General features: G+C 51.4%; 4 protein-coding genes and 1 non-coding gene across 5 annotated transcripts; 2 read left to right on the top strand and 3 right to left on the bottom strand.

The window, feature by feature from the left end:
* Positions 1-604: 604 nt before the first annotated feature.
* Positions 605-676, bottom strand: BO70DRAFT_t151. The gene has a single exon. It is a non-coding gene; the product is annotated as a tRNA-Arg (tRNA).
* Positions 677-1,392: 716 nt separating this feature from the next.
* Positions 1,393-3,169, top strand: BO70DRAFT_361713 (putative extracelular serine carboxypeptidase; the record flags this gene model as incomplete). The annotated part of the gene is made up of 1 exon (XM_025543107.1): positions 1,393-3,169. One exon carries the CDS (start codon positions 1,396-1,398, stop codon positions 3,091-3,093), a length of 1,698 nt encoding a protein of 565 aa, XP_025400068.1. The 3' UTR covers positions 3,094-3,169.
* A 99-nt stretch (positions 3,170-3,268) lies between these two features.
* BO70DRAFT_386984 (FAD-dependent oxidoreductase) lies at positions 3,269-4,716 on the bottom strand. The gene is made up of 3 exons (XM_025545870.1): positions 4,489-4,716; positions 3,618-4,421; positions 3,269-3,558 (listed from the first exon to the last, which is right to left on the bottom strand). Exons 1-3 carry the CDS (start codon positions 4,641-4,643, stop codon positions 3,273-3,275), a joined length of 1,245 nt encoding a protein of 414 aa, XP_025400069.1. The 5' UTR covers positions 4,644-4,716; the 3' UTR covers positions 3,269-3,272.
* Positions 4,717-5,378: 662 nt separating this feature from the next.
* Positions 5,379-6,614, bottom strand: BO70DRAFT_379381 (glycoside hydrolase family 28 protein; the record flags this gene model as incomplete). Its single annotated transcript, XM_025545341.1, has 3 exons — positions 5,379-5,389; positions 5,529-5,937; positions 5,985-6,614. The coding sequence occupies 3 exons, from the start codon at positions 6,612-6,614 to the stop codon at positions 5,379-5,381; spliced, it is 1,050 nt and encodes a 349-aa protein (XP_025400070.1).
* A 3,614-nt stretch (positions 6,615-10,228) lies between these two features.
* Positions 10,229-10,516, top strand: BO70DRAFT_260952 (ankyrin repeat domain-containing protein; the record flags this gene model as incomplete). The annotated part of the gene is made up of 1 exon (XM_025538913.1): positions 10,229-10,516. A coding segment is annotated over one exon (288 nt), but the record flags the coding sequence as incomplete, so codon positions are not given.
* Between the last annotated feature and the right edge of the window lie 1,641 nt (positions 10,517-12,157).

Below are 12,157 nucleotides of genomic sequence, written 5' to 3' on the forward strand. Positions count from 1 at the left end.
GCTGATGGGGCGAGAAGCAGTGCTCAGCCCTGCTTGGACGCGTCGTGAAGGACAAACTCCAGTCAGTTGGATCGGCAAGGTTCCTTCCAACAGTTTCAGTGGGTCGTATGGTTTAATTGGGGCCATGGTGGCATTGCAGAGCTCGGGGAGCAAATGGAAGCTCGTACTGTGGTGAAAGTTGGGGGCGGCCCCAAAACTAGCATACCGGGTCGATTGATCGCAGCCTGGTCTCCGGTTAGCTCATACTAAATCACGCAGAATTGCCTTTTGTACCTGCATATTGGGGGGTTTTCCAACGATTCGCAGAATGTATTGCTGTTGTTATTGGGTGATGGTGAATGTTTTTCTGTGGCTCCGGTAAGCCCTAACTGGAGCTTTTGTGAATGGATGAGCGAACTCGAGAGAGCCAACACGACAGGAGGGGCTTCTCATTGTGGGATTCTCTTGTGGCATCGAGCATATAGTGTCCGTCTGGGTACCAAAAATGATTGAACTTGAAACTGGCAGCCTTTCAAAGATGTTCAGGTTGTGCTGTGCTGACCTCCTTGAAGATGTTCACGGAAAAACAAACCTCCGGCTGATGTCCGCCAACAGCAAAAATTAATGACCTACGCAGGATTCGAACCTGCAATCTCTTGATCCGTAGTCAAGCGCCTTACCATTGGGCCAGCAGGCCAGTTGTTGAGTATGTGGTTTTTATATTGTTATATTAACCAGCTCAAAGTGTTGTCACTGTGACATCAACACATTAGCTTTCTCGTACTGAGGGTAGGTCATGTCCCTGCAATTGCATTGGATTGATGACCCATTGACCCGCATATGACTGTCCAGGCTCGCTCAGTCCTTCAATTAACTTCAACTGACATGCCACGGTAATGATATGTGGGTTTTTTGAGATGGGCGCAGACTCAATAAATGGGAGGGTTGAAGTGCGGAGTGGATGAGCAACGATATATGTTTCCCCGCGGTACCACCATCCAGGGAAAATCCATGACAGATCGGAGTTTCAGCGGGATTTTGACAACCTAAAGATACCAAATCCTGGGATGGGTGTTCAAGAAAGGAAAGCAAAGATTGACCCAAATCAGAATGCTAAAACACACTCACACAGCTGCAGACTCAACCCAGCATTCACCCTCGGCTCCCTGGCCCGGTGGAGACCGACGGACTCACCGATAAGCGCCGATCCTGCAAGGGAGCCAGCAAGTCCCTCGCCCATCGTGCAGCTGGAATGGCGTGCATCGGCAACCACCGCACATCTTGGCCTGCCTGGCCGACCTGATTGGCAGCTGCTCGATGGAATGCGGCTTCCCCTCCCGAAGTGACACCATCCGAGGGCGTATATAACCCTGCGAACCCCCCGATCTCCAGTGCCCGCGCTGCACCCGCTCCGCGATGTTCCTCGCATTCCCCCTTTTGGGGGCTCTGGTAGCCACCACCCTCGCCCTCGACTTCAGCCCTTTGGTGCAACGGGTACCACACCTGCGCGAGCTCCAGCAGCAATCTTCCAAGCAAGATTCCGCGACCTTTCCTGTGTACAACCTCTCCGTGCCGGTGGACCACTTCCACAACGAAACCCGCTATGAGCCACACAGCAATGACTCGTTCGACCTGCGTTACTGGCTTGACACCAGCCACTATGAACCTGGAGGTCCGGTGTTTGTCATCGCAGCGGGTGAAACGGACGGAAGCGACCGGATCCCATTTCTGTCACAGGGCATCGTCACCCAACTAGCGTCCGCCTACCACGGCATCGGCCTCATCCTCGAGCACCGCTACTACGGCGAGAGCTACCCGTTTACCAACCTCACGACGGAAAACATCCGCTTCCTGACGACCGAGCAGGCGCTCGCCGACTACGCCTATTTTGCCTCGAATGTCGTCTTTCCAGGTCTCGAGGGTCTCGATCTCACCGCTGCCACTACTCCCTGGATTGCGTACGGGGGCTCCTACGCGGGCGCTTTCGTCGCCTTCCTGCGCAAGATCTACCCGGATCTCTACTGGGGCGCGGTCTCCTCGTCCGGAGTCACGGAAGCGATCATTGACTTCTGGGAGTATTACGAGCCGATCCGGCTGTTCGGTCCGTCGCAGTGCATCTCTACCCAGCAGACCTTCATCGATGTGGTGGACCGGATCTTGATCGACCACGCTGACAACTTGACTCTTGCCGCGCAGCTCAAGTCCGCGTTTGGTGGTAACGCGCCCAATCTCAGCAACCAGGACTTCGTTTCGTACCTCTCTTATGGGCTTGATTCATTCCAGTCCCGCAACTGGGACAAGGCCGTTGGAACCCCCCTGTTCCGCAGCTTTTGCAACAATATCACTGACTCGCGCGTTCTATACCCCGACACCGCCGAGAAAATCTCCGCGCCTGTGAAAGAATTGATCCAAGCAGCAGGCTACAACCCTTCAAACACAACTCTCGTCACCAGCTTCCTGAACTGGATCGGCTTTTTCAACATCTCGGGTGTGTACGCTGGCACACCATCTACGGAGTCCTCATCTTCCGCGGGTAATTTTACCTCCCCACAACCCCTCAACAAAGATTCTGGCACTAGCTGGGGCTACCAAGTCTGCGTTGAATGGGGCTACTTCACCACGGGCTCATCCGTCCCATCGACAATCAAACCACTCATTTCGCGTCTCCTCGACTTGCCATATCTGTCCTCGTTCTGCGCGAACCAGTTCGGAATCCCCACCGCGCCGGATGTGGATCGGATCAATCAATACGGCGGTTTCAACTTCTCCTACCCCAGGGTTGCCATTATCGGCGGACTCGCGGATCCGTGGCGCGATGCGACACCCCTAGCGGATGGTGTGGACTGGAAGGATCGGGATTCGACGAACAGTGAACCGGTCATTCTGGTGGATGTCCCCGCGGCAGATGTGTGGGATAATGTGCGGGGTGCCGTGCACCATTGGGATCAGAATGGACTGTCGGAGCAGGAAATTGAGGACGGCCAGAAGCCCCCGGATGAGATTATAAGCGTGCAGAAGAAAGTTGTGAGGTTTGTGGGCGCGTGGTTGGATGAGTGGGATGACGAGAAATCGTCTGACGCATACGAGAGCCGGGATCAGTCTATCCTTACGTGATATTCGTAGCGAATTGCGAGTTTGCTTCAATCCATTACATATAAAATTCATAGACAAATAGATCGCTATACATGACCACTCTGAACCAAAACCTCTATGTGCTCATCGTATCCTTTTATTTACAACCAGATGCCACCTGCGTGCCCTCCGCGGAAACACCAAAACAGACCGAACAAAGCCTAGAATGGCTCTTTCAGCAACCGATCCATCCCCTCGAAGACCTTCTCCGGATCACTCCAAGCAGCCACAAGGCGGGCATCGCGCTCTCGACAGCGTTCCGCCCCGAAAACCACGCGCTGTTCATGTCCCAGCCGACGAGCCTCTTTCACCAACGCCGAGGTCCGGGGCTGTCGAAGCCGCGCGAACTCGCTAAATACAGCCTTCAGGCCCGTCTCCGCCAGCGAATAATCTGCACTGTCACCGTCCACATTGGGAAGCAAACGACTGAGATGATAGCAGTCCTCTCTATACCAACAACATTAGCCCTATCTCCAAACCACTCCGCCCAGAATAGAAATACTCACAAAGCCTGATTCGCCCCCTGTCCCAGATGCGGACTGGTCGGATGCGCCGCATCACCGACCAACACACAGCGCTTCGAGAACCACTGCTCCGCCTCGAGCTCCTGTCGATCGAACAGGCCAAACGAGATGATGCGGTCCGCATCGCGCACAAGTTCCAACACAGTGTCTTCAAAACCGGCCAACTTCTCCTCCAACATCTTCTTCCGCGCCTGTAACCCCTCCGCTCCCTCCGACTGCCACGACTCGGCCATCTCCTTGTCCTGCGACATGGTAACGGCCCACGACACCTCCGATGCGGAAACCGGATACACGATGACGTGGACTCCCTCGCCGTAATAATTGCCCATTCGACCGCGAGGGCTCTCGCGTGTGGTTCTGGAGATACCAGCTACCTGGATCAACCCGGTGAAAGTGGGGGGGCCTTCTCCCTCTCCCGTTGCCGGGTTCTCCTTCTGGAGGATGAGACGCCGCGAGGCGGCTTTGATCCCGTCGGATCCGATCAGGAATGTCCCTGTGGCGGTCTGGTCGTTGGTGAATCCAGCGGTGACGGAGTCGGTGTTCTCGGTGATGGAATTGAGTTGCCATCCCTCGCGGAGTTCGATGCCCGCGTCGAGGAGGAGCTGTTTCAGGTGCAGGTTCAGGGCCGTGCGCTTGACGCCCCGGGCGGAGTGGCCGTAGCGGGTGGGATAGCTCCGGGGCAGGTCGGAGGTGACTAGAGTGGTGCCAGAGGGGGTGCCGTGCCAGAAGGTGGTGATGGGGTGCTCGAGGCTTGGGATCCCGTTGACGAGGGAGAGGACTTTCAGTCTGTTGAGGGTTAGAGAAATTACATTGACTTGTTTGACTGGGAGAGTAAGGAGAGGAGGGTGTGTACCCATTCGGGTTCAGCATCAGCGATGCACCGGCGTCACCTAGGGCTGCCACTTTCTCGAACACGATCGGGTGGTAGCCTTTTTGTTTGAGGAGGAGCGCGAGCACGGGGCCGGCGACGCCGCAGCCGATGAGTAGGACGGTGGGTCGGGATGACATTTTGTTTTCTTTTTCAAAAAGGGTTTTTTTTATTGGGTGAATGTCGGGATTGATAGTCAAATGGAGATGATGGTGTTCGTGATGGTGTTTGTGATGATGATGGAGAGAGCAATAGGTGGTGGGTTGTTGTTTAGTTTTAAAGATGGTTTGGATGGTGCGTGTAGCGCAGGCCCCGGACGGCCCGGAGGGTCCGCGGAGACTCCGGACGGGATGAACATGAGAATTAGTCGCAACATCGGGCTTATTTTTAGTGCACATTGCGAGGCAGACTCATGAGAACGTGGCTTATTAGACACGGCTATCCTCGGGACCAAGCAGATTCAACCAAAATATGGCGTCCAGGTCTCGATATATGCGCCCGGGGGCAAATTGATCAGCGTGCGGAACATCTCCACCAGAATAAATAACCTCGCTATGATGTATGTACTGCAATACGCTACAAAAATCAGCCATGGCAGAAGATAATATATGTTTCTCCCGGATCCAGCGAGGAGAAAGGATCTGGCTGAGCGACTGGTCCGTAGTACTTCGTCATCGGGTACCTCCATCATTGGTGAAACCAGAACAGGTGACGAGGACCGAGTCTCTGCTTGACATATATTCGACATCGGACATGGTAGTCTATTAAGACATTAAGATGTTTTAAAGTCATGGCATGGAAAGGAATGCGACGGCCGCGAGGTGAGAACAGCATTCCAATTATGTGATTTGTGCTCAGTAGCCACCCTCAAGCATTCAACAACAAACTATTAAACTATATATATATACTATTACAATTAAGGATGGGTACCCAAGAGACAGGATTACCTGTCTACTCTGCCTTTTGATATGCAACCTAGCAAGAAGCAACAGAAGGATAGTTCTTGCACTTGCTAGACGTCTTACCACCGGTAACCTTAACATCATCCCAAGTCCAGTCAGTGCAGCTACCGCTACCACACAGGAGGTAGATCTCAGTCGCACCACTGGCCACACTACCGGTCACACTCTTGAGGGTAACGTCGGAGATGGTCACACCATTGGTCGGGGTACCGGTGGGCTTGCCATTCTCATAGTCCTGCTGGATGACAACACCGTAGTCGGTGATACCGGACATGACGATGTTGGAGTAGGTGATCTCGGAGACGGAGCCGGTGGCGCCGGAGATGGTCTTGATACGGACGGCATTTTCGGAATCGCTCACGGTCGAGTGTTCGATGGTGACGTTCTTGACCACGTTGTCGGAGCGGTCTCCGACCGAACCGATGGACAGACCGTGGCCACCGATGCAGGTACCGCCGGTGAACCAGATGTTCTGGAGTGTGTCAGCACTGCTTAAGTTAAGATACTTCGGTTCCCTACCTCGCCTGAGTTGATCGCAAGACAGTCATCCTGGTTATGGACGGTAGGGTTGATGATGTTCACGCCGACAGAGTTGCCGACGTCAAAGCCGTCGGTGTTGTGGCCGCCGAGGGTGTCACCATCGGCATTGTTGATGGTAATGTCAGTGAGTGTGATATCATTCGACTCGACGCTGAAGGCCATCAGGGGGGTGTTCTTGACCGAAAGTCCGGTGATGGACGAGGAGTCAAGACCATGAGCGTAGAAAAACTTGGGCTTCTTTTTTCCGTCGGTTCCCTTGCCATCCCACCAGCGAGAGCCATCGCAGTTGATGAGATGTCCGGAAGCACCGGTAACGGTAATGTCCTTTCCGCTCATCGAGATAAGGGGTCCGGCCCACTCCTCGTATCCGAAAGTGGTGGTTCCCTCGAAAGTGACATGGGTGCCGCTGGTGAGATCGGTCAAGTCGAGGGTCGTTCCGGCGGGAACTTCAATGTTGTCCAGAACAATGGTTGAGCAGGAAGCCTTTCCGGCCTTCGCAGCGGCAGCAGTGGTGAATGTGCAACTGCCACGAGCTTCAATGGGGGAAGCTGAGATGAGGCTAGCCCCGACCGTCAGGCCGTAGGCAAGGATTGGAGCAAAAGAGTGCATGGTTGGGGATAGTTAATGACAATGAGAGTATCTAGTAGGTAATAGGGAAATCTGAAAGTGAGTGATGAGATGAATGTTGACACTGCTTGAGGATTTTACCTGCTTCTTATACTCATCAGTGAAGATTCCTCAGCTGAGTCTTGGCTGGACCTGAAGCCCCTTTCAGCAGAAACATACCCTTCATGGGAGATAGTCGCCAGTTCCATGTCTTGGATTATATTGACAATCGACACCAAGCTTTCCGTTTTAGAGATGAAAGATGCGATGGCCTCTTTCCCGTAGCACAAGGGGAAGACGCTGGATCCAATCGCCCCCGTCCAGATCCAGGCTAGAGTCATGCGCTAGTGTGGAAGGAGAAATTCTAGATTAATTAATCTGATTGAGTTTTGCAGCCATTTAGCCTCAAAACGAGTCTGAAGACCCTGGCCAGTTCGTGACAGTTGCCGGAGGTCGGAGGTCGGCGGTTGGGATTCCGTTAATTTGGCATGTCTTAATTAGCGCAGGCGAAGCTTATCAAAAGCTTCTTCCTTCCCCGTGCGCAGAGTCAGTGGTGGCTGTGCAGTGGCTTGTCTGTATTCTGCTTGAGCGAAGGGGATATATTCCTTCGCTTCTTCAACCCAGTGGATGTATGTTAAATGAGTTTGACAAGCCTTCAGCTTCAGGAGCATACTATCAGGGAACGGAATGTTAAACTGCCAAATAGCCTCGAAGTGACACTGTACGATATTAATCTATTGTCTGAGACCTTCACGTGTAGAGATATGCACGTGGTAAATTCTTTCCGCACTGAGTACGGGATGGTGATAGGACAAGTGAGATGGTTCCTCGCGTGTCGGACGTCCAGGAGGTAGGGCCAATTGCCACTGGGGGCTGGTCAGTCTAGCCTTGCTGGTTCGTGCAATCTGAGACCAACTGCCGCACCATCACTGATTAAGCGTCTTCCAGAGTGCCCGATGCTAGCGTTATTTAAGACTAGTAAGTGCCTCCACACTTATTTAGGATTCGAATGTTTTACTGCCTGTGGTTGCTCACCCGTCTCGACTATTGCTCCAGCCGCTGCAGTCTAAGAGACTGTTATGCGTCGATTATGCATAATAGTGATGTCTGACAAATCTCAAGTTTGCTTTGACCGGCCTTGAATAAAGTATTTTTTGACAGATAACCATCGATGCAAGAGGAGAACTCCTGCTAGGCCCAATGTCCCTCAATGAGCCGGGCCCACTCATTGTTGATTATCCTTTGCGAACCGAGTTCAGGGTATTACTCCTGCATTGGTGTGTGCTATGAAGCATTATAGAGGCGGCCATGAGTTGGGGATCGGTAGAGTGCGATATCTCCGTCCGGACAGAGGGACATGACCTAGTTTTTCATTCCTCGCCCCGCCGAAGACCGACAAAACAAATGTCCATTGTCTCATCCGGAATCTTCTACAAGATCCCTCGTTCGATGTCGGGAAAGGACAATATCGAAATCAAATATTCACCCGGCCGCGTAAAAGCACTCATGGGGTCACGTTGTATGTCTTGGCGAGTCGTTCCTCCGAGGGCATTAGGGCACGATCGGAGAACAAAGACTTTCTCAGTAAATGACCTGGACTAGCCTAAGAAGATACCACATGGGTTAGAGTATTCTACTAGTAGATAGACTGTTCGCTCGAAGCCAAGGAAATTCACTCGTGTGAAAGAGGTTAGAGAGTAACTGACAAGCACTGAGCATGTAGTGCTCTGTCTCTGGAAAATAATGATTTATCCCGACACAATGTAACCCAGGGTGCATTCTTTTTGTCTTCCACACAAAAGAGTCTCGGGTGATGAAGCCGAGGATAGGCAATTCTATGCGCCCGTAAAATGTGACGCGGCTTTGGGAGACATGAGACATCTCAAGTCGCAATGTTTGGCTCTTCGAACGGCAAGAACATTCAAGAAATTCAGAATTTACGCTTCCGCCTAGCTGGTTTCGGCCCTTGGGACAATCTATCGCAGACTCAACAGGCAAAATGAGGGAAAATAATTATATGGAGCTCCGAATCGAAGCCAGGTAGGTATATGAAGGTGAGGGCGAGGAAAGAAGGGAGCCTTTTGCCTGGGAATCACATGTCATGTAAGTCAACTTTGAAATTCACCGGCGTTTGTATCCATCTGACCAAGTTTGAAGGAATGGTCTTGGTTTATTATACAGGACCTGCGGGGATCTCGCGTTCTCAAAGCCCGAAGGCTCATCGGCGCCTATGAGGGCAATCCCATAGGATGAACTGCATGCGTGGGTCTTATCAGCTGAAACAGCTGAAAGCGCCTCAGTGTGCCCGGCTGCTGCCGTGTGATAATTCCACATTATTCTGCCCATGTCATCTACTTCGAGGAACATCTACTAGCAGTGGCAGTGATGTACGACTATCGTCTATCTACAGTCTGGGCCGTACTTGATTGGCATGGGATGAACTCCTCGAGGCTTTACTGCGACACTCCGCCATGAGCAACATGATAGGGATTTAAGGCCGAATATTGGTGCTGGCCCACTGAAGTCCGATGTCCCCGGAGTCAAGTCCTCCGCCAACCATTTCTCAGCCCCAAGTTTGCTATCTTGCAGCGCGCCCGCTTATTGGGTATTAGAAATACACACAAGGCTCTACAGTTGCGAAGAGTATGCATCGCCACCGAACCAGGTTGGAGTGCCCTTTTCGAAGACTAGGTGGTTTATGCCTGTATGAATGTTGTAAATACATATAGTCTCGCCTTACGGAGTAGGATGTCATCATATCAGGGATTTGGTGCTCTTGTATGATGGGAACCTAGAGGGTTCTCGCAGCGTGATATCTATTCAGAAGAGGGGTATCATATTAGTCTCCACGCTAGCCTGCCCGAGAATCGCCGTCCAAGCTGCATGCGTGGAAATGCACCCCTGCCAAAATGGACTGCAAGGAAGGCTTTGTGGCTCTCATCGATTGGCCATGAATCGCAATCTTACCCCAGCAGCCTGCGCTGTTTTCTTATATGCGAAATACTTCTTTTTTACCCCCCACATTTACCTGACTGGAAAGCACTTCCTTCTCAGGATTTGAGACTCTATACCTTCATTCATCGAAGTACCGGCAACCCAAAGGAAGAGTGTGTCGTACGGACCTTGGGCGTCTTACATGCACGACTACCATGTCAGATGCGACAGATCAAACTCCGACGGCCAATCCCGGAGCCGTTCAAGATCAGCACATGGAGCCAATTGCCGCCAGTCGAGTCTCAAATGATTCAATGGGGCAGACAGAGCCTCCTGACGTGAAGAAACAATCGACAGAACCTCAGCCCACCGAGATCAATGAAGAAGAAGATTCTGCCCTTGGTCAGCCCATGACCGCTTCCCAAGAAACCAAAAAGACAGATTATGGATCACGCTGGAAGGAAGCAGTTGAAACCGAAGATACACAAAAGGCCGAAGAGCTTGTCACAAAACTTCTCGATGAAGGAACGTTAGAGTCTCGGTTCGATATTATCCTTCCCGGTGGTGAGGATGCTACTACGGGTCTGACCCCTCTTCTTCTTGCGGCCAATGCAGGACGCCTGAAAATCGTCGAAACGCTGCTCGACCACAGGGCCGACATTTTAGCCAGAACAACAAGCTATGGATCGACCGCGCTCCACCTGGCAAGTCAAGAGGGGCACACCGAGACTGTACGTCTTCTGTTGACTCGCGGTGTTCGTCCAGACGCCAGAAAAAACGATGGGGCGACTCCACTTCATATAGCAGCAAGTTTTGGCCAGAAGCTAGTGGCTATATTGCTCCTCGAAGCCAATAAAGATTATATCGATCTTAAGGATGAAGATGGATGGACTCCTCTTCACCTGGCTTCTTGGTATGGACAAGAGCAAATTGTCCAGTTGCTTCTGGAAAACTGCGCCGATTTCAATGCAACTGCGAATAACTTATGTACCCCTCTTCACCTTGCTTGCCAAGGCGGACATGAAAAGATTGTCCAGTTGCTCTTGGAAAGTCAATCAGATGTAAAAGTGAAAAACAACGGTGGCGATACCGCGTGTCATCTTGCTGTCTGGTTTGAGCACCAAAAGTGCGTTCAGCACTTCTTGGCTCCAGGGGTTGACTACGACTGGAATATCCCTAATGGGCAAGACGGGTGTACACCTCTTCAATACGCGGTAGAAAAAGGCAATGAGCCTATTGTTGACCTGCTAGTATCTGATGGAAGGACTGACCTTCTGATCAGAAACATGGCAGGTAACACGGCATTGGCGATTGCGGTCGATAAAGGATCCCCAAGTTGTGTCTTGCAGTTACTGCAGACCAATACATATCTTCCCGAGTGCCCTGCAAAAGCCAAAATCTCCCAGACTTCACCCGAAGAGGCAAAGAAAGTGACAGAATTCTTCACGTCACGCTTGAGCGAGACCGATATCGAGGTTCAAGAGAATCTTGAAAAAGTGTTGTACTGGGCAATGTTGAATGGGGAGCAGGACTTAGTGAAAGAGTGTATTCGGATGGGAGAGCAGCTTTCGTCCAAGTGGAGGAAGGGAAAGGCCACCTGGCTACACGTTGCGGCCATAGGCGGATGTTCACTCATGATATCCGACCTACTGAGGCAGGGATTTGACCTTAAAGCAACCGCTGAAGATGGCTTCACAGCTCTTCATTTAGCGGCAAACAACGGGCATGATAAGGCAGTGGAAGCTTTGATCAACTCTCTTAATCCCAATTCTGAAGGGCAGTTCTTCCAGAAGCAGAATGGTGATGGGTCTAAAATGTCTGAAGACACCCCTACAAATGACACGCTCTTCAGAGACCTTGAGAAAATAAGGGCAATCGTAATGACAACCGACGAGGGTGACACACCTATGTCGATTGCAATAAAAAGTGAACGGGCTCAATTTGGGAATTACAAGGATGTTCAAAAAGTGTTGTGGCGCGAGCTTCAATCAGCAATGAAAATTGTTCTTGAGTCTCACCCGAGCGACGAGCATGAAGAGCTTCAACTCGATGCGTTAGAATTGATAGCGCAATTTGAGAAGCGTGGACAGGAAAAGCCTTTAATGGACTTGTTAAAGATAAAGACTGGAGGTTTTGGAGTCTCCAGCGACAGTGACAAATGGACATCACTACAGATGGCTGTCCATGGCAGATTAACAGTCGTGGTATGGTGGTTACTCTCGAATGGAGACCATTTGAAAAAGCAGGAAATCCAGCGTGGACTTGATATTGCGACAAAGCAACGGGATTCACTTGTCAAGGACGATGACATAAACGCCAATGAATTGATCATCAAGCTTCTCCACGCACCGCCACCCATATTGGAAAGGTCTATCATACGCGACGATGAAGAACCCCCAAGATTCCAGCGACTCTTCCCTTTTGAGGATGGGTTATACGGCACCATCATTGACTTTTATCAGAAAGGAAAGGATGTCGACTTTTATTACGGCCAAAGCAGCTTGGATGATGTCGTATATGGAAGGGGGCCCCAGAGAATTATGCATGATGTCAGAAACTCAGACTTCCGTCAATTGGGCCTACTCAAAGATCAACTTCGTAAAGGAACCACG

This window comes from Aspergillus heteromorphus (genome assembly GCF_003184545.1).
Source record: "Aspergillus heteromorphus CBS 117.55 chromosome Unknown BO70scaffold_10, whole genome shotgun sequence".
In the NCBI taxonomy this organism is placed as follows: domain Eukaryota; kingdom Fungi; phylum Ascomycota; class Eurotiomycetes; order Eurotiales; family Aspergillaceae; genus Aspergillus; species Aspergillus heteromorphus.

Coding starts and splice junctions, on each gene's coding strand:
- BO70DRAFT_386984 (XM_025545870.1), bottom strand. CDS start 4,643: ATGTCATCCCGACCCACCGTCCTACTCATCGGCTGCGGCGTCGCCGGC. Junction 4,422..4,488: donor CTGATGCTGAACCCGAATGG/GTACACACCCTC, acceptor AACCCTCAACAG/ACTGAAAGTCCTCTCCCTCG. Junction 3,559..3,617: donor CAGGGGGCGAATCAGGCTTT/GTGAGTATTTCT, acceptor TTGTTGGTATAG/AGAGGACTGCTATCATCTCA.